This window comes from Cryptotermes secundus, unplaced genomic scaffold (assembly GCF_002891405.2).
Source record: "Cryptotermes secundus unplaced genomic scaffold, Csec_1.0 scaffold43, whole genome shotgun sequence".
NCBI classification, from domain to species: Eukaryota; Metazoa; Arthropoda; class Insecta; order Blattodea; family Kalotermitidae; genus Cryptotermes; species Cryptotermes secundus.
Window position 1 is genome coordinate 887,144 of NW_019723298.1, and position 24,491 is coordinate 911,634.

The window sequence follows — 24,491 nt, forward strand, 5'->3', positions numbered from 1 at the left end:
CATGTGGCTGTCAGAAGTGTTTTACGAACTCAAACACGCGACGAGTAGAATGAATTATCGTGCGCCTAGTGCTACCCTACAAACAGAAAAATAGAACATGTGTTAGAGCTCTTTCCTGGCAAGATTAGACGCCAACAAAGAAAAAGCGGAGATCAGCCACAAGGAATTCCTAGCCAGATTGGAGGATGATAGGCCAATATGAAAGCATGGCCAGAAGAGATGGCCGCCATGAAAGACAAAAGGGTAAATGCCAACCACAAAGAGACAATGGCCTGCCAAGAGATGGAGGCACGTCTAGAAGAAAAAGAACCGACCTCAGTGGACAGGAAACCTGAGGTGGCCCAACATCGAGAAGTCCCCAACGAAAATGCCGTAGTGAAACCAGTCAAAGGATGGAAGAAGCGGTATAGGGGCAAGAAGCAAGCTGCAAGGTGACGTGGAGAGCCACTGGAACTAACCCGAGGAATTAGTGGATCCCAGATGAAGTTGGCTGCCGCCTGCAAGAAGGTGTCCCGCCGTGCAACAGTGACATGGCACAAGAGTAACGTCTTCAAGAAATCTATGACCCAAGGAAATTGTGGACTGTGGCATGAATTGGCTGCCGACAGAAATATGACTAGTCGTGCAGGTGCGACACGGCCCAAGGGAGATCCCGTAAAGAAATATTCAACCAGGGTCAGTGCTGGACAAGAAGCCTGGAAAGGAAGAACGGGAACCGTGACAGGACAGATGTCCGGGAGGAGGCGTCAGCCGCAACAGAAATGCAGCAAGGGCATGAGGAACCAAGACGTGGAGGAACTGCTACACCTGAGAGAGAAGACCATCGATGTGATTTTCAAGGAAAGTTCGCGAAACAAGTAGTCGGTACTTCCAACGGGTTACAGAAAATAAGAAAATGGACACTGTGGAGGGGTCGACCCCCTCCAAAACGAAAAAAAGAAAAAGGCCCATATAGGAGGAACTGGTAGTAGAAACACCGGCCTCCCTAGCAAGAGTGAAAGAGGAAAGAATGAAAGCGAAGAATGAATGTGATACAACTGGATCTTCTGGCAAGTTGAAAGGAAACTACTTGAGACAAGCTGGTCTTAAGACGGGAGCGGACATAACGGCCATAGAATAATTGCTACAAGGAGTGGCTGAAATAACAGGAGACGCAGAAAGCACATCCTTGGAAGAAAAGGAACGGGGGTGCACCAGTAGGCTGTTCGGGACAAACAGCCTTAAGGAGGGAGCAGTGTGACGTGTTGCGCTATGGAGAACACCCCCCCTTCCTCCCCAGCGGTGACTTGGCATCAGAGCACTGTTGTTACTACGGTAATAGGCAGGTCAACACCCCCCCGCCAGCAGTGACGTGCCGAGCAGAGCCGAGTCCAAGTACACTGGTCGCTATGCAAAGCGAGTAAATCGTGGTTGCTAAGCAAAGCGAGTAAACCGTGGCTGCTAGAGACGACGGTAATAAACAGTGGTACCTATTACATAACAGGCAAACACTGTGATTAGGCAACAAGGAAGCGAGGTGTTTCCCGTTGTCTGGCTGAGGGTTTATAAGAGAACTACACTGCCTACGAAGACAGTTGGAATCTAGCAGCAGTCGCGGAAAGAAGAACCGGACGCGTGTGTCATAATCAGTGATAGTTTGTGATAACTGAGAAGGTATTGGGAGTGTGTGATACAGTGACACTACTATAACTCACATATCATACTGTGAATATGTGTAGACTACTGAGGACAGAGTGGACAGAATAGTGTGTAGGGTTTGTAAATTGTGTAAACCCATAACAGTATTGTAATTAATTGTAGCCGAGACTTGTAGGTTGTTAAATAAACCAATTAACAATCTGAACAGCATCTTCAGTAGCAAAAACACGTTACAGTATTTTGAAACATATTCATAATAAGACAAGGCAATCTAAATGAAAAAGAAAAGTTATTCTGACCTAAACTGGTCAGTTCTGTTAGTGTGTGTGCTACATAGTACAAGTTCAATCAAAGATGCAGTTAGCAGGTAGCACTGTGGTAGACAGTAATGTCTCATGTTTATCAGTTATGTTAGTTAAGAGTATGACTGCTGAGGTCCTTGACACTGGCCATGTTATGCAGTTGAGAGGCTTCATATTATAAGAGGGTGCCTCATTGCTCTGAGGGATGCTAGGTGCAGTGAATAAAGGTGAGGGGAAAGGTTTGTCCTCCTATAAGTACTGTACAAATATAAGCAGTATTTTTGGAGGCCTGGCATACTCTATTTAACAATTTTGGCAGACTGCGTAATGTCCTTATGGAATGTATCAAATTTCTAATCGGTATTCTCTATCATCCCTTTGCGCCTCATCTTGATCTGCTATGCACATTCAGCGAGACTGTTACTCTTCATGTAGGCACACTAAAAATTACAAGCATTGATGAGATGTTTCCAGGTTCCTTATACATAACTTGTATATTCTTCACTACTTCTGTAAACCTCCTGTTAAGCATCAAAGCAAGGTGTAGTCTGTTGGGGTTTTCCACCAGAGAGAGAGTGAGAGAGAATATGTGCATGTGATCACACATGTATGATTGTGCATATGTGCTTGCCTGTTTATCATCTTTTACAGCTATGAAGTCTTGACTAATTTTCACAAAATCTGATATTAACATGTTATTGGAGACCACCCCAACTGTTGCCCCCACAGCCACAGTCAGTCCATGTTTGTGAGATGGGAGCAGCACTTAATGTGGGGGGCCTAAGATGTTCTGTGTAAATAGAACCTTCTTTACAGCAATTTTCCTATTTAATGTGAGACATCATGTTTACAATTGCAAATAATAAATATTACTGCCTCCAGCAGAAATCTCTTCATTTTATTGTTGGATTATATACTTACACTACCTGAATATATCATTAACAATACAAACTTTATGGAACTGTAAATCTGCACAGTAGGGAATTAACCTCTGTGAGTTCCACCCATTACATTTTGATTGTTTCTCTTCCTTGTCATCTTGTTTTTCCTCTTTCAGACTTATATTTCAGATATTGTAACGTGTTTTGTTACTGAAGGCGCCGTTTGGATTGTTAATTGGTTTATTTAACAACCTACAAATCACAACTTATTGCGGGGTTTCACAATTTATAACCCTATTCGCAAATCAAATCACGCTATTGTCAGTAGACTACACGTTTCACAGTACGGGATCTATATAAGTGTTACTGTATCACACTCTCCCAATCAATTCTCAGTTATCACAAACTGTCACTGATTATCACACACTTTCACTCGTAACTCGCCGCTGGCTAGATTCCAACTCTACTCGCAGGCTGCTGCCTTGAGAACTGTTGATAACACACTGGCTCTCGCTTGCTGCTCAGCCGGCTTTTATTCCATTCGCTGTTACCTGTTGCCCGCGTCAACAGCATTGTTGCGTGCCACATCACAGTAGGAACCGGTGCCATGTCGTCGTGTTGCGTCACCGTGCGTTGCGCGTTACATCACCGTGGGGAGAGTGGCGGTGCGATGACGCCTATTACCATAGTAACGAGAGCGCTACGTTACCGCCACGTACCGCTGGGGAGGTGGGGGTCCTCTGTTGCACAACATGTCATAATATTATTTTTAAGAATGTGATACTGAAGAGACACATTCATTTAGTGCAAGGATCTCAGATATGACAAGAAGTAAAAAATGGAATGACCTTCACAGTTATGCATTTAAGGTCTGCTGGCATATTTCTTGCTGTCCCTTATTAGCAACCAAATAAAAAGACAAGCTCAGTGGTAGGAGAAATGCCATGTTCAGGCGCGTATGAAGCAGGAATTCATGTGACAGTCTGTGATGCTTGTGAATCATAAAAGCTGAAAGAGTCACATCTGCTGTATTCCTGCTATGCATCAACTCATCAGTTATTGCAGCCATTATTACCAGATGCTCTGTTAGCTATGTTGCTAAAATGTGAGACTGAGTTTCAGCAAAACAAGAGGTATACCAATGATAAATGTGAAATCAACACAAAGTAACTTCCTTGTGTTATTCTGCTGTTGATACTAAAATACTTTCCTTCTGAAGTTCAAACTGTGTTCAGATATTAATGCAAGAGTGTACATTGTCAGCAAACTAGCCTGTGAAGATAGTGAACACAACATACAAAGAAGTGTGTACCTTATACAGTAGTTGCTCAACTAATCAAGAAATTCCCCACCTTTTGTGGAGCCCAGAGGTTCATTACCTTGTTCACAAGAGCCTGCCACTGTACCCTATCCTGAGCCAGATGAGTCAGTCTGCATTGCCATACCCAATTTCTTTAAGATCCAATGTAATGTTTTCCTTATGCATGAACCTGAATCTCGCAAATGATATTGTCCATTGAAGTTTTCCAGCTGAAATTTTATGTGTATTCTACATCTCTGCTATACTAGCTGTATGCCCCCTCCTTAATTTTAGCTCTCTGATAATATTCGACAAATAGTATCAATCATAAAGCTCCTCATTGAACAGTTTTCTCCACCTTCATCTTGGTTTCTCTCTTTAATCTAGATATTTAATTTTTATATTGGTGTATTTTACATTGTGCAGGTCTCAGTGTTCCTCCAAGCAGCTGGACAATAATTTCTGAAGACCGGCAAATTCGTATACTTGTTGCAAAGGACAGGGAACTGTTTGTGTTAAAACAGTCAGAACAACATGCTCTGCCAGTTGTGAGTTGACCACATTTTCTGCTCAGTGAATATCCCAGTTTACACTTTCATTTTAAAACATTGTAAATTTGATTATTTCTTTAAATCCTTAAGAAGCCATTTAAGGTTTTTAGGAGGTAATGTATTTGAAAATGAAGTTTATAAGAACCTTAAATGGTGGAAATCTACAACTGAGATATTTTCCTAAATTGAGGAAATGTTTAAATCAAGGAATGTTAAATGGGTTTAATGGGGTTAATAACTGTGACTCTTAACTCTTTCGCGCGGTCATTTAAATTCCGCTGCCGTGTCTCTCCGGCGGTAATATATTCAGCCAACCATTTAAATTTTGCTCGAAAATGATTTATTCATCATTGTTCTTAAATTATATGAGATAGGAACATGAAACTTTCACTAAAATGATCTTAAAAGTTGGTTTTATAACCTTACCTTATAATATGAGCGCCCGGTATCTCGGCAATGGAAGCAGTTGGTTTAGAATTTGAGCAGTGTATGGTACGCCTTGAAGCATGAAACTTTCACTAAAATGATCTTAAAAGATGGTTTTATAACCTTGCCTTATAATATGAGCGCCCGGTATCTCGGCAATGGAAGCAGGTGGTTTAGAATTTGAGCAGAGTATGGTACGCATTGAAGCATTCTTCTATACACAACGCTGTCTCACATTCACCACACCAATACTGCGTATCTCTCATTTGGCTCTTTTTTCCGTAAACCAAACATCTTCTGTGCGGTCTTACGTTCTTCTCAAAGGGGGAATACGAGGAAATGTCTCTCCGTGAGTCGTATAGCTTGCCAGATCAGCTGCAGTAAATTCAACCTTTATATGTTATCATAACAAGTGGTTGGTGCTATGCGTTTTATATTCCATCCATTTTGGCTGCAGCAGATGTCAGAGGGGTGACCACAGAATTCATGAAGTTATTCTAAGAACTGGCTGGTATGTAGTGCACGAAAGCAGAGCTTAGCTGGCTCAAAAAAAAATTTATGGTCATCCCTCAAAACGACCACCAAGGTCAGTACGATAAAATGGCGTCAACTGGAGCGATAATACATGAAGGAATGAGTTCTTTTCCCTCCCCCACACACACCCGTATCGTCACAGGGGGTGACCACAGTGTTCTGCCTTAATTTGTGGCGTTTTTCTAAGAACTGGCTGCCATGTACTGTGCGAAATCAATCGATCTTGCAAGAATAAAATTTGGACATCCCTCTTCTAAGAATTCCAATTGAGTGTGTTAGTGTGGCCAGCTCAGGGCAATATGATATTATAAACACAGCACATATCACGTCTCTGCTGTTTATAACTTCATAGGAAAGAAAACACGCCATTCATAACAGTTTGAATGAGGAAACCTCTACCAGAAGCAACACGAATTTGCTGCAAGACAGGCATATGTAACGATGACTTAACATGTTTCATTATATACTGTTCTTCTGACAACAGGCCAGCGAAAAATCTAACAATCTACAGCAAAACCATCAATTATTATGGGCGTTATAACATAGGTGTGCAGCTGGACGATACATAGACGTCGAACCCCCATAGACCATTTAAATACCTTGACGAAACATACACGTCAAACCACGCTGAACGGTTAATAACTAAAATTCTTGTAAAACAGAAGGGTGTTTTGAAAGAAACATCTGACCTTTCATCAAAATCAACACTGTTCTGTAACCCAAAAGTGATCATTATGCAAACCTCAAAATGCATCTGTCCATTGTACTATTATGTTCTTATATGTGTAGTGTTAACCAGAACATTGATATTTGTGGAGAACCATGTAATACAGAATGTAATGTGAGGTTAATTTTCCCACAAAAGTTTGCTTTTCGGTTTTATGATCAAAAATGGTTGTGTAAATCATAGTTATTATGCGATGCCAGTTATATGTGCAACTCCATTATGTTTGCCATTTGGATAAGGGACTGCTTGGGTGTATAGGAAGGCTGTCTCTCATTGTATGTCATATTAGCCATTTGAAATCATGTGAAGTTTGAACCTTGCTTAACGTCCTTGATTTAAAGTTTTTGCTTATTTAACATTCATTTTCAGTGATCTGGAGTTAAGTAGCTCAGAGTAAAATTGATTCCATTCAAAGGTTTCCTCACTTAAGTGTTCATATGCACTGGTCCCCAAAAAATCTTAAATAGGGTTTCCAATTGGTTTATAAATAAAGTTTGGGTTTACTCACCAGACTGAATATGGATGCCTCTGCTTATCCATGCTGTAAGTTCTAGGAGCAGCAGACTTTAATAGGATTCATTTAGTCATTTGAACACTCTGTTTCTTTAAATTAATTAATTATTTAATGTGACATATTTTTATTAGAAACTGACAGCTCTTCCTGACATAACTACAAGGAGCGTTCCATATATAATTCCTCCTATTTTTTTAATGAAAACTACAATAGATACAGAAAGTATAATAACAGTTAAATAGAGCAAGATTTCAGCTACTTACAGTTATTTTTCCACATAATCACCACCATTCGTTATGCAATTTTGCCAGCGATGAACAAGAGCCTGTATGCCGCGCCCGTAGAAGTTGCGCTAGCAGAGGCTAGCCACTTTCTTACAGCTGCAATGACAGGATGTTGTTCTGGAAAATGTTGCCCATGTAGTGCTAAATCGGGGCTATAAGGTGGATGTGGTAGGACAGTCCAGCCAAACTTTGCAATGTGCGCGGTGGTCGCAAACTGGTATGTGGTCTTGCGTTATTGTGTTGCAAGCAAAAGGTTGTCTGCTTCTTTGGCCTGACTTAGTCAGCGTGTTCTTGTAGCATTCAGAATTGACAATCTCACCAGGCTCCAGGAAATCAACAAAATCACACCCCACCTATCCCAAAAGACCGTGCACATCACTTTCCCTGCTGATGTCTGTGTCTTGAACTTCTGTTTTCTTGGGGAATCTGGATGTCACCACTCCATGGACTGTCTTTTGGATTCCGGCTTGAGGTGGTGACACCACGTCTCATCTCTGGTAATGATGCTGTCCAGAAACTTGTCACCTTCAGCCTCAAAGTGGTGCAACAGGTCCTGACAAACTTCCATTCGATGAGTTTTGTGGTCCTGTGTAAGCATCTGCAGGACCCACCCGGAACAAACCTTGCGATAATCCAGCTTCCCCAACATCGTTTCCAATGCATTACAGTCGATATTAAGCCATGCACACAGTTACCTGGTTGTTATCCGCCGATCTGTACAGTTGAGCTGATCGAAGAACTGTTCATTGTGAGGAGTGGCAGCTGCGCAGGGATGCCCAGGGCATGGCTTGTCGTGCACTTCACTTTTGCCACTGTTGAAACGCACTACCCACCGCCTCACTGTGCTGACATCCACTGTATTGTCTCCATATACCCTTAGCATGTGTCGATGGATGTCAGTGGGTGCAATTTGTTCGGCAGTGAGAATTCAATAACACATCTCTGTTTCATGCGCACTTCTATGTCAGACGCCATTTTGGTAGACTGCTCTGCTGTCACTATGTGTTGCATGGCAACCAAACTAACAGTACATTGCCGGGAAGGTTCAACCTTTACTATAACACCACCAACATCCAGCTCAGACATTACATATTAACAAAAAAATAGGAGGCATTATATACGGAACACCCTTCATATATAATAGCTTCACTGTGCTGAATGTATAATGAATTCTTATTCTTGAAAATTACTGTCTCCAGGGGTGTGGCACTGTGTAATCCTACCTATGTTTTGAAGAAACTACTGCCTCCATTTTCAGGGTAGAAGACTAAGCCATGTGATAAAATGAGGATGCAGGTATAAGAAAAAGTAGGAAAGGAAATAGGACTATGAACAGACAAGGGGGCCACTGACTCCTAAAATGGCAGAACCAAATATCTGAGGAGAAAAAACGTGAAAAAAAAATCTAACTAGTAAAAGGAGTGATAATACAATTTGCAAGGAAACAGTTAAAAGGGGGGAAGATTCTATAATAAATTTTATTCCATTATTTTCCTCCTCAAAACGTTTTGTCTCGCATCTTTTCCCTTCAAGTGTTTGGCCCTACCCTTTTAGGGATCGCCATCTCCTATTGGCCTGCTTAAATCTCCATTTACTTTCCTGTATTCCCTGCACCTTTTTCTGCACAATTTATTCTTGTGTCCTGAAGATGTTGGCAGCAGCTTCTTCCATAAGATTGGTATCTTTCTGCAGGATTACATGGTGCCACATCCCAGAAGATGATCTTCATATTCATCCCTGTGAGAACCGGAAATCTTAAATTATAATTTTTCTCTAAGCTCAATACATGTGTTACATATTGTAATTAACAGGTTCCAGACTTCATAGAGCCTATCAGTGCTATTATTGAGATGTCAGTGTCTCAGAACAACAGACATATTGCTCTCTTTGCCGACAGTGGTTGTTTGTGGATTGGATCGGCAGACCTTAGGGAGCGGTACTGTGAATTTGATACCAAATGTCCAAGTCGACCAAAACAGTTGGTGTGGTTAGTGTCTTTTTATTGTAATTTATTCAGTCTTATTCTTCTGACTTGAATTTTATTGTAATGTTCGGAAAATAAAACTTGCTGAACATTGACATTAATGATAATCTGATGTCCCTTGAAATTCAGTCTTTCTTATCATGTAAGTAGGGGAGACTTAATGCTAGAATTATTTTTAAAATGTGAACACAGTGTACAGATATCCCCCTGACTTAGTGAATTTTGCATTAATGCAATTTAATATTTTGGTGAAGACCATAATTAAACAAAATTACTTGTCAAAAAGGTTCATAAATTATTAAAATTATAAAATGATTGAATGACTTATTTTTCAGTGAAAATTAAAGACCAAATAAATAACAGAATGAGAAAGAATTTCAAGTTATACCTGACTGCTCATAAGGACACAGCTGTTGTGTAAGTTGGGGATACCTATATACACTTAGTCCTTTGCTAACATGTAGCTTAATTTTTATTTTTGTTGGTATGAAGGCTTAGGGTTAGCATTGATGTATCTGAGCTTACAGAATTGGTTCAAATGAATTTTATTCTGCTCTTTTTTCTATATAGAATAAGATTCCCTTGACCCACATCCACATTGCAGAGTCAGATTCATCCCATATGGTACAAGAAGGCTGAGAATATATGTAGTAGGCAAAGGGTAAATTTTCATTAAAGCACATGTGTTGTTTGTGATTTTGTATGTCTCATTCACTTTGCTCTTGATTTGTTGACAATGAGGATCCATTTGATACAAAGCTAGTAATGTCACAGATACACTAGAAATTATTTTCTCCATACATGAATTTCAGATTTCCTTCCTATTATTCTGTTATGGTTTTCTTCTGCATATGAAATCACTTTTAATGTAAACAGACTGTTAAAAGATTACATATTGACCAGAGACACATATTTACCTTACTGCAGATGATGAACATGTGATAGTGACCAGAATTGCCATGAAATCTTACTAGATCCATGTATCATTTTGTGTTTTTGTTCTTCCTTTTTTCTGAAAACAGTTTTCAGAAACTTTTATTATAGCTGAATATTGTAAATTTATGTGATTTTTCTTGATCAGAAATTGAATTTATTTGTATTTAGGTGTGGAACAGAAGCTGTGATTGGTTATTGGGACAATGTTTTGCTGGTGATTGGTCGTCAAGGTGACCACATCAACTATGGCTATGACTCAGCAGTTCGTCTGGTTCCTGAAATGGATGGTGTCCGTGTTCTGTCAACATATAGTCATGAGATGATCCAAAAAGTGCCTCTGGTAGTGCAACAGATTTTCAGAATCAACAGCACTGAGCCAGGCTCATACTTGTTGGAAGCTTCAAAACAATTTCAGGTATGTAGCATCTTTCACAAGTTGCACATTTTTATCTAATTAATGGGGAACTCGTGTACTGATAATGCTGTCATAACATCGTAATATCCAGTAATGAAAAATACAAAACACTGCTTAATTCCAATTATCCATGCACGGGTTATCCCATTGGCATCTTATGTATATGCCATTTTTAAATGTGTCCACAATCCAGCAAAGGGCCTATTAAGGTTGCCCAGTCTGTCCCTCCATGTCTGTGCATGAAAGTTGAGAACCACTGGGCAGATTGTTGTGACACGTTTGTGAATAATTGTCAAACTATTTCATTTTTAATTTATTACTTCTAGTCACTTTACATGAAGGCCTACATGCATGTATCAAGCATATCTCACTAAATATTTACCAGAGCAAAAAATGTTTTGGTCAAGAGTTTTGGAGGAAAATTAAACATATTTTATTTGCATTGAATCTCGTCAGTTAAGTTTTCAGTTTTTGAAGTAATCAAAGAAATTGTACACAATGTACATATTTTCAAAGTATCTTGGGTTATCTGTTTTCCCATTGTTCGTCCATCCCCTTTCTTTAGCATAGGTAATTAAGGGTATACTGTACAGATTTGAAGAAGCTCTTCTAAATGAGTATTTTTTTAATGAAAATGATAAGCTGATGGCAGACTATTACTGTCAGTAAATCCATGTACCAGCTATATTAGTACTACCTGCCACCAGCATATGCAGTGCACTCTGTCAGCACACTGACTTATTACAGTCTCATACAACATCATTATGCTTTTACTGTAGAGAGAGAAAATATATCCATTAATATATATTACCACTGACCTGCTCACAAAACTTGTCTCCCATTGTAGAGTACTGTCTGTGTTGTGATACTGTGTAGTTCAGAGAAAACCCAGTATTTTGGAAGAACATACCACCTCCATCTTCAGAGTTGAAGTTTAAGCCTGCTTCTGTTGTTTCTTTTGCTTGGCTTATTCTTCAACCCTGAAAATGGAGGCAGTATGTTCCTCCAGTACTTGAGGCTTTCTCCAAACTACACAACATTGCAACCCGGAAGACAATATTCTTCGTAGCCACCATTATGAAAACCTCAAATCCAAGTTTTCCCCTCTGTTCCTTCTATTCCTCACAGTTGTAATTCCCTCCAAAAGGCTTTAGCAATTTAGATTGTCTTCCTTATCACATTATTCCACGGAGTGTGTTGCTAGAAATGGCCAGCACTGGCTTTGTAAAGCATAAAGTTGGGTAGTGCTTAAAAAGAAAGAACAGTGAACTATTTTGGATGTGTTTATCAGCATGAATCCTGAGAAAGTGTTAAGTTGAATTGCAAATGAAACTGTTGAAACCATACACATTTCAGTAGCTTGTGCGACATTTGAAGTTCTGAGGCTGGTAAATATGAAGATTACTGTTGTCTGGGATGTGAAGATGTCTAGTCGTACAAACTTGTAACAATCTACACAGCATCACATCCCAAAAGATGCTAATCTTCCTTAGCTTCAATTTACATTTCTTTATGTAAGTCAAAATCTACCAGTTCAAGATTAAATTGGACAAGTTTATTTTAAAAATGTGATTGTATGTTGGCCTTGTGCTTAATTTGTGATATGTAATTACCTCAGCTTTACATTGTAACACTGTTGGCATGGTCTGTTTTCAAAATGAGAGAGGCTATAGATCACATAATTTATTGCAAAAATGCTGTATCATGTGAAATAAATGTGTAATAAACCTCAAAGATGAAATATACTGAATATTTTGAATCTTATTACAGAAACGCAGCCATCGAGCTGATGAGTACATCCGTTTAGTGAAGGATCACCTGGAAGTGGCTGTGAAGCAGTGTATTGAGGCTGCTGGCTATGAGTTTGATGCAGGAAATCAGAAAATGCTAATTCGAGTGAGCCCTTAAATAACTCCCCTATCTTCATAATAATTATGTCATGAGAACGGAATGATAATCTTAGAAAGCGTAACTGAACATTTTTTTAGGGGGAATTTATAACTGATGCAAAAGAGGCCACGCTCCAACTGTAGAAAGTAGTCATGTCAATGGAGATGTATCATTACGCTCCTCTCCTCATGTCTCCCATTGGAAGCTAGCAAAATGTCACTGCATTTTGAATTGTGCCACATTGCACTTTATTTATCCCAATTAACTAGCTGCATTCAGCAACACTGTCATCCCAACCAAACATTGCAGTTGAATTGTTAGCACTCCTGATTTGATTTTTGGAGATCTTGGGTATTAATTTCAACCCAGATACCAGCTGTGCTGAAAAGTTTTAAATGGTTTTCATTGTTCCCCCCCCACCAAGCAATTCATGCCATGAGTGCTTCCTTCACTTCCCTTCCAATTTATTGTTTATCAGTCATTTAGTGCTATGTCATCTGAGGTACTGACACTGTTGAAACATAAGCAGTGAATGAACTTCTGCTTGTATTTTTTTGTACAAGGTTTATTTTAAAAAATGGTAAGTGTTATTAATATTGTGGTATATCTGTGTGACCAGGCAGCTCAGTTTGGGAAGGGTTTCATCGCAGACTTGAACCCTGACTCATATGTGAAGATGTGCCACCTGTTGCGTGTACTGAATGCCGTGCGAGATCACAAGATTGGTATCCCATTGACATGCACACAGTATCCTTTCATAAAGGTAAAGGTATCCCTGTAATAGGCCGTGAGGGCCCATAGGTTTGTGAGACATTGAGGCTCCCACATCTTCTAGACCAGCGATGGCCAACTGGCGGCCGGCCCGCGACTTGATTTACTCCGGCCCCCTGCCAAGTCTCAGGTTTATTTTCAAAAATCTTAACTTCACAGCTGTATTGGCATAGAATTCAGTTTTTAATAGGATGTTTCATTAGCTTACAGCATTTTGCAATTGACTGTATATGTTCTTACTGAGTTGGACAGCTCAAACGGTTTTCTAATAACTGTGTTCATGTCATGGAAATTCAAAGTTCCCCAACCCTACTTCTGTAGGGAGATGACACTGAAGGGAAGACCGTAGTGGAGAAGGATTTATGACACCTTCAAAATAATAACCATTCCCAGCTTGCTCGCGGTGATGGGATGTTTACCGTTTCTCTCGGCATCCTGGCCTTTGTTAAGTGCCAGTTTTAGCAGAAATGTCTCCCAGTTAGTGCGATTTTAGAAAGTGAAGTGTGATTACGGAGTGTGAGTGTAGAACTGTTTTTAAATTAAAATTGTGTTTGAAGTTATTGTGAGTGATACAGCATGTCAAATAGTAAATTGAGAAAAGTTGATAGCGAAAATAGGGCGTTCAAATCTGAGTGGGAACATGACTATTTTTTTATATTAAATAAAGACCACAAGCCACAGTGTTTAGTATGTTTTCAAGTGCTAGCAGTTTTAAAGGAGTACAACCTAAAGAGGCATTACATGACAAATCATAAACAGAAGTTCGGAAAACACTCTTGTGAATCAAGGAAAGTAGTCTGCGATCAGTTAAAGAAAAAACTTTTCCAGCAGAAATCTCTTTTTACCAATGAAACAAAACAACAAGAAGAAGCTTTGCTGGCTTCTTATTTCGTGACATATGAATTAATGAAAGCTAAAAAAGCGTTAAGTGATGGTGAATTAATTAAGAACTGTGCGATAAAGATGGCAGAAGCTTTCAATGAAAATAAGGTAGGAAACAAATTTCAAACAGTGCCCCTTTCAAAACAGACTGTTACTAGGAGGCTGGAAGATATTAGCAACCAGATATCTAATAATGTGAAAGACATTATCGCTAATTGTTCCTATTTCTCAATTGCTCTCGACGAAAGCACAGATGTTTCGGATACTAATCAGTTGCTGATATTTGTTCGTGCAATTAAGGAAGATTTTACAATTTTCGAAGAGTTGTTAAAAGTGTGCTCTTTACACAGCACAACTAGAGGTGTCGATATTTTTAACGCTGTTAAGAGTGCAGTGGAGGAATTCGGTGGTTTTGAAAAATTGTCCTCCATAGTAACAGATGGCGCTAAATCAATGACAGGGACAATAAGCGGTTTTGTTGGATTTTTAAGACAGAATCAAATTACTGTACCTACCTTGCATTGTATTATACATCAGGAGGCTCTATGTGCCAAATCAATTAAACTGTCTACCACCATGGCTACTGTCACAAAAATTACTAATTTGATCAGAGGAGGAAATCGATCACTCACTCACAGAAAATTTCTGACCCTCTTGGAAGAAATGGATTCTGCTTACGGGGACCTGCTTCTGCACACTGAAGTAAGATGGTTAAGCCGTGGGAAATGTCTGGTACGGTTCTTTGAACTCCGTCATGAAATAGCAACATTCCTAAGAGAAGAGGTTACGAATTCTGCTGAACTGCAGAATGATCTCGAAGACGTCGAATTCTTGAGAAACTTGGCCTTTCTCACTGATATCACTCAACACTTGAATGTCCTGAATCTGCAATTGCAAGGCAAGAAGCAGACAATATGTCAGATGGTTGGCTTTGTTGACAGTTTCCGTAAAAAGCTACATTTATTTAAGTCTGCATTGGACAAAAATAACCTTCTACATTTCCCTTGCTGTCGGAAACTCTCAGAAGAAGAAGAAGGCTTGGAGTTTAGGGACTACACTGAAATTATTGAAGATTTGTCTTCAGAGTTCGACCGACGATTTAACGATTTTGAAAGCTTTCGACCTGATATTTCTTTATTCAGTAATCCTATACATTGTGATATAGAATCTCAGCCAGGTCATCTGCAATTAGAGCTTTGTGAACTTCAATGTGACCCATCCTTAAACACATCTCAGGTTACTGGAATTGACTTTTGGAAACTGCTTTCACCAGAACGTTACCCACTGTTACGAAATTGGGCTCTCAAACTTTGCTCTGTTTTTGCAAGTACTTACATATGCGAGACAGCGTTTTCATCGCTGAAGCATGTAAAGTCTAAGAACAGGAACAGACTTTCAGATGTCGTGTTATCACATATTCTTCGAGTGGCAACCTCACAATTAGAAGTGGATTTTATGTCATTGGTTTCCAGTTTTATGAAACCACAGTGCTCTCATTAAAACAGTGTGTATATGAGGATTTAGGTATAATCATTAGACCATAAAAACTATGATTGAAAGTCTTTTGTGCTCATCCCTGCTGAAAGAGGAATTTGTGCTGTTTTATGGTAAGTAATTGCACATTTCAAGGCATTTTATTTTTCTTTCTTAAATTATAATTGCATTTTCCCCCGGCATATATAAAACTAAACATAAGACATGATCTGGCCAGTGTTTCTTTAAGAAAAAATGCTCTGGGGGTAGAAGTGATAGAAGGCAATAAAATCGATTGGTGAAATTTTCAATATCGGCTTAATATTATTGGTGCAACGTAAAATTTAAATACATAGGTTTAAATGCACTTTTTATACGGGTTGTGACTGATTCAGTTTGGGGGGCAATACTCCCCGACCACTCTTCTGAAAGAAACACCGTATCTGGCCCCTGATGGTGTTCTATAAACTAAATTTGGCCCTCGAGATGTATTAGGTTGGCCAACGCTGTTCTAGACAATCGGCTCACAGATGGCAGTAAGGTGATCAGCCTTACGAGCTGGCTGCCCTTAATCTCCAGGAAGATTCCTGGTACTCATTTTTGTTAAGAGGCTGAGTTGACCTTGGGGCCATAGTGAGGCTGGAAGAATTAGGTCAATTGAAAAATCCACCTCATCGAGAATCGAACCTGTGACCTTTCAGCTTGTAGCATAGTGCCTCAACCAACTACGCTACTGGGCGCCCCCATATCCTTTCATAGGTTTCTTAATATTTAACATTACTGATATTTTGTAAGGGACTGACAGAAAATAACAGGATGTCTAAACCTCAGTACATTTATTCCATGTTATTTTTCTGTTATTAAAGAAACTGAAAGCTTCTACTGTGTAGCCTGTTTAGTATGCTCATTAAAATATTGGTAAGATTATTGTTAAATTTCCAGTCCCACAGGTCTTTTCCATGAGTGAGAATATTTTGTTCCTTTATCATCACAAACAGACTCCAGCATCTGACAATCCAAGTACTTTTGGATAGACTTGTTGTAAGGCGACATTATTATTTAGCTATCCAAATTGCCAGGTACCTGAAGCTGCCTTACAATGAAGGATCCAGTAGAATACTGGCTCACTGGGCATGCTATAAGGTAAGTGACGCAGAATATTACATTTTTTACTAGTATGTTATTCTTAAATGTCATGATAAAATAATCCAGTAAAACTTACTCACAAAGTAATTCAAAATTTGGTAATTTATGGTTTAAAGTATGAAGATTTCATTCATGTAAATGGAAGCAGTGTTTGGGAATAAGCCTCTGTCATCATGGGCATTAACAATGATTGATGTGTTACATGAGTTAATGAATCCTATTCCACAACTAGAGATCTTGTGGAAGTCAGACATTTTACATTACACATTTTACTTTAATTTATTTTCAATTATCATAGAATGAATCCCTTAACAAGACAGTTATCTGGTATCCTTATTTTTATTGGTACTGCTGTACACATTCAGAAGAGTCTTAACTGCATTTTGAGGATCAGTCTTTTTGTTTTGTTGTGGTCGAGGTTAAAAATGTGTAACGGTATACCTCCACTCCCCCATACTTCTTCTTGTATGGTGCAACTAATGATGGTAATGTATTAAAATAACATTTTTTTACATAAATAAGCTCAGCATATCACTACATTAAGCTATCAGTCCTTTTTACCTTCAGAAGTGTATTGTATGATAATTTTACATTCTGTATGTGTAGCAAATTGGTTGGGCATGCCTGAAATTCTGATTCCTCTATCTTTGATCTGTTTGTTGCAAATTATGAGTTTAAAGTTATTTAGGTTCCAGCTTACAGTTATTCTTTTGCAGTTGCTATATAGCATGACACTCTGTGTCACAGTTCGTGTTCAACAATCACAGAGAAGACTGGTTCCAAAAATAAATTTTGCTGAAGGATTTTCTGAAACCTTTAATTGTTAAGACATTTTCTTCTGGAACAACATTGTCCTCGTCCCCCAGAATTTTACACTTTTTAAGTCCTAACACTTCTGATAGTGGTGAAATCACCACTATTGATGCAGCAAATTGCTTCAGTGTGGCAGCTTCCTTCTCTTCCAGCCCCCTCTCAGATTAGGGCTAGGCTTACAGGGTTGTGTTGTTGATACAAATAAACCCTCAATCCACATTGCCAGACGTCTCTCCATAACCTCCATCCCCTCACTCCTTTCACATGTAGTTTTCACCTTTAAATGTGTTAACAAGTTAAGAGCCTTTGAGTTTCCTGTGCGCTCTTCAAAATAGTACAAATTATCATTTCTGGAAACTGAAAAGCACATGCAGTGTCTGTCACATGCATACCTCTTTGCTTGTGATGTATAATTTCTAATTTCACATCAAGATTATAACTGTTACGCCTTCCCCTAGAGATGGGACTGCTACAGCCATGATCACAGCTGTAGCAAGAGCAATACATTTTCAACACAGTTACCAAGAAAATAACGGAGTTAAACTGTCATATGTAACTTTTTACATTGATGTTTGCTGCAGGTGAAACAGACACAGCTGGACAGTGAACAGGTTGCGCGGGATATAGCTGACAAACTGGGATATGCGCCCGGAGTCTCATATAGTGAGATAGCCATGAAAGCAGCTGACTGTGGACGCATGCAACTTGCAATCAAGGTTGTTTTTCTGTAGTCTCAATTCATTTAACTTAGAGATACAGAGATTGTGTGACTCAGGCCAGTGGATTTAGAAATTGTATAAATATATGTAAAATATAAGAATAATTTTACATTTGTTTAGACCTGCTTCTTGCGTCTTTCATAAAAGGAATTTATAAAAGTGTTGAAAATACTAATTGTAATGTAGAACTGTACATAGAACGGGATTCAAGTGAGTTTAACTGTGTGCTATTTAGAGCGTTATGGATAGGCTGTTGTTGATATTGTTTAACCTTTATGAGCCGAAGGACACCGTATGGAGACCTTTAAAGTAAAGCTGAGGTGGCCGAAAGACACCATATGGAGACTCGCAGTCCACGCGTGCGCACAGTGTTTTAAAATCTAATTTTAAGATAGAAATTCTTGTTCTACTTACATTATTTTTCAACACCAGCTTTATAAGTAGATTGTCTTCCCTCCTGCATCATCTAACTGAATGTTGCATGTCACTGAATGCAGAGTCCGACGTCGCAATTCATGCACTTTGTCCGTAATTAACTCTTTTTTCCACGCGAAGTGCACTGACGCAATGTCAGTCTCGTATTAGCAGGAAGTAGGTCAGTGATGGCGAGTGGTCTCCTGTATTCGTAACGCTTATAAAACATTGCAATTTCAACTATGCACCATGGCCCCTTTTCGCATGGAAGAAGCCGAAGTTAATAGGCAGCTGATAAATGTCGCCGATTTAGAATGTGGTACATTAGACTGAAAGTAAATAGAAGAAGGGGCCATGTGCGGGCCTTTCTAAGGAGCATAACAGTACTTCTTGTGTGGTAGATACGTGTATACACAGACAGAGTCTCTGAGGGACGTGGCCTCACTCCTGTATACAGAAAGGTTAGAGTGCTATAAAAGCATAAACATTTGCTCCCCTTTTGAAGATAAGCCAGTACCAGTACGATTGATGTCAGCAGCAGGCATTTATACTGCAGAAACTGACTGCAGTTTTGTGGACAGACACTCAAAATTGAGAAAAAAAAAAAATTGGAATCAGTGTAACAATTTTTACAGATTCTAAAATCTGTAAATTACAATATCTGATTCTATATTCTTTCTAGATAAAAGCGTTTATTTCATTCGTTTATCACAAAAATTGTAGAAATCACAGCATTTTGAGTGACATGATTACAATTCTTATTACTCTACAATGGCGGGCATTTAAATTAACCTGCCACTACCGGAATTTAAATGGCCCGTCCCCTAATCGTTAAAGGGTGTGACAGGAAATCTGATGTTTTTTAAATCAAATTCTCACCCAACAATAATACATAGATATAGTTTTGTACATTTGTTATATAGTGAAGAATATACTGCATGAGACTCTCTTGAATTTGTTCAGTTAATTCAAATGTAAACCTTTCCCCCCCCCCCATATAGGGTGGGTGGTAGGTCACACTGAATCCCCTGGATTCCTTAGTAGGAAAAAATAAGTGAGGCTGGTAAGACTGGCAGGCATGAAGGCCATTAAAGTGTCCAAAACATAAAATTGTATGGCCCATAAGTAAGAGACAAAGTAATCCTAATCAACTGGAGCAAGTCACAAGTTTTCTAGCTTCATCTTCAATCCCATTACTGTGCACGCTTATAGTAGCATTGGTTGTTGTTCAGCTGTAATATTCAAGTGCTGATACATAGGCCTCCATATTGATCACTATTGCAATTGGGATCAGTGCTGGCAGCCAAAGATCTATGTACTGCTACTTAGCAGAAGCACCAGAGAAATTCTGGGAAAATGAATGTACTGTGCTAGGCGTAAGTNCCTTAAACATTGTCCAGGTCACTCACCTGGTGCATAATTTCAATCTTGTACAGATGCAAATGAATTCTCTGTTAATGTTCAAATTCAAAATGGGTAACAAATTATTCTATTGGCAAGACTTAATAAAGAAAAAGAGTGGGCAGTTTCTTTGACTTCTTTTAAAAAGAGTAAGTATGGAGAGGTTTTAAGGAGCTCTCTTTCTTAACAGCAATTCATATGAGTGTAAAATATATCCAGAGATGTTTTATACTTGAAAAGGAAAAACAGCATCTACTTCAGACATGCGATGGTGACTGTGTCATCTGAAATTAGTTAAGAACATGCTTCAGGCTGAAGGAGGAGTGTCTCTATAAACTAAGTCTTTCCATATGTGTGCTTGCAGTCTTGTAGTCATATTAATGTTGAAATCTGATACTGCTAATGACTTCAGTTTTCTTTTGTGGGATATATTTGATTATTGAACTTTTTATATCACAACACTGTGATGATGTTGCAGCTGATGGACTATGAATGCAGTGCAAGCCTGCAGGTACCACTGTTATTAAGGCTGGGTGAAGATCGACCTGCTCTAGTTAAAGCTATTGAAAGTGGTAACACTGATCTTGTGTACACTGTTCTCCTCCACTTACGTGAGAATATGCCTCTTGGGGAATTTCAGGTACCGTGACTTCAAAGCATACTTCCTTTAGTGATACACAGGTTTGTAGAACATTTAAATCTAGAGAACTGCATACTGCAGAGAATGCATCTCAATTTTCATTGGAAACTTTATTTGAATGGATTGGTATTAAAGAAATCTGTAGTTAAGAAAAATTACATTTGGCTAAGGGTACACAAGTTTAAGAGAAAAGCAGTGTTTACAAGTGAGTGGCAATAGGCTTCCCACTATAATTCTTGATTCTGTTCAGTCATTGCGTATGTTTATGTTGTAGGCTATTTTATGAATCTCTTGTCTGCTGTTCCAACTTGTGCACCATAATGGTATCATTGTGTGTTTTCCTACAGGTACCTCCTACCACCCTGTATTCTGGACATGAAAAGTGATTATTTTATCACAAGACCTTAAATTATGTGTGAAAGGACACAGATGAAATCTCATGGTTTCCCTAGAACTTCAACTTGGAACTTTCCCATGTGCCTTGTGTTTGTAATAGGCCACAGCATGCTACCATGTATTCTAAAATGTTCTAGATTGGTTACTTCAGATACAATATCCCAATCATTGTAATTTGTAACTGGCAGTATTTTATTTAAGCATTACCATAGCACTATGTTTTCCTTGTACAGTGTAACCACTAGAGAATAAGTTTGGCTTTGAGTATGGCTTATAATGGTAACTTCTTTATAACTATTAACTAACTCCAAGGAACTGAGTCCTTGGGAAGCCAGTAGTCACTCAACTACTATTCAGTTTATGGATTTTTATTGATCTGTGTTCTTTATAACATAGCAGTGTATAAGATGGTTAGTTGGCATTTTGCTGGTTTCTTGCTAGAATTCCTAAGTGTAAATGTATATATTTTTGGAACCCATTATTGCTGTTGTCATTTCATGAAGGATGGTCTGTTGTAGCATTTTAGGACTGGCAGTTTTGGGTCTCTCTGTTATGCAAACATGTAATCATGATTCATACATAAAGCTGTAAATGCAGCTATTCTTATAACATGTAGAATAATATGAGGATATTCAGAACAATAAAGTATAGAATGGTGTCCCCTCAGCCTCATGAGGATAGTTGAGGAGCTATTTCATGGAAATAGCAGCTCCAGTCTGAAGAACCGAGATTAATGGCCCTGGGGATCCATTGCACTGACCACGCAACACCCTCTATCTGCAAAAGTTGCCACTAACTTCGCCGACAAGCAGCAGTCTCTCAGTCAGTATAGTTCACTTGCTGACTACAGGCCACGTAGTTTGTTTGTTTTAAAGTATAGAACTTAGGCTGTAGCAGTCTGCAAACCCCAGATTGACATGGGACAGTGTGGAGTAGGATGATGATAACATTAGTTATAGTACCAGCAACAGCAATCAGAAAGAAAAGAAGTAGTAGGGAAGGTGGTGGTGGGAACAAGAGTAGCAATAGAAAATATTATCATTTACTTATTTATTTGTAATTACATTTCATAGATCCGGTTGTTACCCAGTAGGGCTGGTTATAAAATTTGTCACGTACAAAATCTTACATATAAGATCACATGGAATAAATATAAATATACAATATTAAATATAACATAAAATTTAAGATATATTAAATGTTTCTTCTTTTTAAATTAATACAGTGTTTCTGATTGCCTTAAATAGAAATGGATAGAATATTCATTAAATGAATGTAGCATATAATTGTTTTATAGTTGATGTAATTGTTATTAAGAGCTCTGTCTTCTGTGATGTGACACCATATAGTCCATTGAGAGTCAGCTGACATTTCAGAGGAACATAGCCCCCCTATCTTCACAGTTGAAGAGTAAGCCAAGCAAAACCCAGCATGAAGCAGGCAGCAAGCAAAGTGTGTGGTTTGCAAAAACATTGGATTGTACAGTGTAGAAATGTACTTGGAAGCCAACTTTCCAGTTCCCATTGGCTCTCTCTGAGAACTGAGGTGAATCATTAGGAGATTAGTACAAATCAATGGAGAGTATTTAGTTATATTCAAGAGATGTGCAATTGTGATCAACTCCAGCTACAAAGGCTTTTATAGCTTTTTCAGTTCTGAAATGCTGGGGTAATACTATGATTGCTATTACAACTTCATCCTTAATTCCTTTCAAGTTCACCGAACACAATCATTCTGTCATCTCAGGCAACATCAAATAACCACTGCTGCAGTGTTGTTAAATAACCACCAATCATTCCATCCAGTCTTATCATAATATTGTGGCATGGGCTGCTTCTAGGAAACAAATTGGCAAATATGTTGCCATGGAGAGATCGATTCCTGGAAACCAACTAGTTACAGAACACATGAACTCGTGAAATTGCTACAAAATTAATGCACGGTTCCACAGTAATGGATAAACATAGAATAACGGAGGGACTGTTGGAAATGATCTCTATTCGGTGTGCCCTGAAGTTATAAAAGGGGGTCATGTAATTCATTCATTCGCAAGATAGTTGAGAGTTCAGTAGTTGAATTGAGTTGACTGTTAACCAGCTAAGATTTGTTACCAGGAAATACCTAGTGAAAACTTTACAAAGGAATAGCCATTGTCAAGACCTCTTACCAAGGAACGACTAGTAAAAGCAGACTTAGAAGACTTAGTGTGGAGTGATTTGTAATGTGGAAATCAGCAATACTGATATAGTTATTCATAGTTATGACCTGTTAGTGGTCAGTAAATCTATTTGCCAATCCAGACCCTGTCTGTAGTCACTAATACATGCTTAGCAAAAACGTCAAAATAAATACATGTAGGAAGCATCAAAGGCTTTCTTTTAATTACATTGCTTTTCAGGAGTGTATCAAATTTGCATTATTAACCCACCCCCTTCCATGAGCAGTTGCTAAATTTATTTTTTCACTTTTGTGTATGGACAGATGGCTGTAAGGAACTACCCAGTAGCACAGGCTCTGTATCTCAAGTATTGTCGTGACCACAATCGGGAAACTCTCAGAGACATTTACGTACAGGAGGATGATTACAATGCCCAAGCAGCTTGCTTTATTCGAGAAAGCTATGATCCTAAGGTAATGGTGTTCTATTTCACTTCAGTTCATTATGCATTACTTGTCTTTTTGTCCAAATACAGAGCAACTATAAAGTGAAGTGATATACTTCAGAAGAATTGGTTTCAGAAAACAGGTTGTAGGATAAAGCAAATCACAGATCAAAAGTTATAAAATGTCAGGAATGGCAGCAGAATCATATCCAGGTCCAATCCATTCAGCAAAAGCAGTAAGTTAATAAATAATAGCTATGTATTTCTGTTTCAGGCATAACTCCAGAGTAGGCATGAGTGAAAATGGCTTCAGTTTGAAATGAATTATAGATAAGAATTTGTAAAAACTTCAAGAATCAAATAAGAACAAAAATTTTCGCTACTAGACTAGGTTTTTCAAAATGCATTAAAGTATACTACATATTCCGTTTGATGTCAGATCCTTTCTTGGCGATTTTTTATAAATCATTGCACTTAAAAAAAGTATTCTTGGGACATGTCACGTTTCTCCATTGGCATAAAAAGGGAGAGATTAAGAGTTTAAAGACATGTTTAATTCTTGCTAGTGTTGCCAACCATTATGCTTCTGATGGATTGAGTAATTTGTATGCTACTGTGGAAAGCAAAAGTAACTCTGAAAATTCTAAGAGTTTGAGACTTCTTTTAATGTAAGACAGATATTTTTTGCTTGATTCTGTCCCCTGTGTTTAAGACTACTCTAGAGCATAGTTGATTTGTACATTTAATATATTCATGACACTGGTTCACTGTAGTATATCTGGAATTTAATTTTATACCCTTGTTTTGAAGATAAGTCCATAAAACTGAAATTTCACATCAGATCTGCAAGT

The 24,491-nt window shown here is 38.6% G+C and overlaps 1 protein-coding gene across 1 annotated transcript in view; it reads left to right on the top strand.

The window, feature by feature from the left end:
• LOC111861640 (vacuolar protein sorting-associated protein 16 homolog) overlaps window positions 1-24,491 on the top strand; it is a 63,440-nt gene that overhangs the window by 19,081 nt on the left and 19,868 nt on the right. Inside the window, exons 4-12 of the mRNA XM_023846370.2 lie at window positions 4,548-4,669; window positions 8,969-9,144; window positions 10,246-10,492; window positions 12,263-12,388; window positions 13,002-13,129; window positions 16,507-16,651; window positions 18,049-18,183; window positions 20,480-20,641; window positions 23,519-23,668. Of these exons, the coding sequence (XP_023702138.1) occupies window positions 4,548-4,669; window positions 8,969-9,144; window positions 10,246-10,492; window positions 12,263-12,388; window positions 13,002-13,129; window positions 16,507-16,651; window positions 18,049-18,183; window positions 20,480-20,641; window positions 23,519-23,668 (1,391 nt within the window). The remainder of the gene's footprint in view (window positions 1-4,547; window positions 4,670-8,968; window positions 9,145-10,245; window positions 10,493-12,262; window positions 12,389-13,001; window positions 13,130-16,506; window positions 16,652-18,048; window positions 18,184-20,479; window positions 20,642-23,518; window positions 23,669-24,491) is intronic.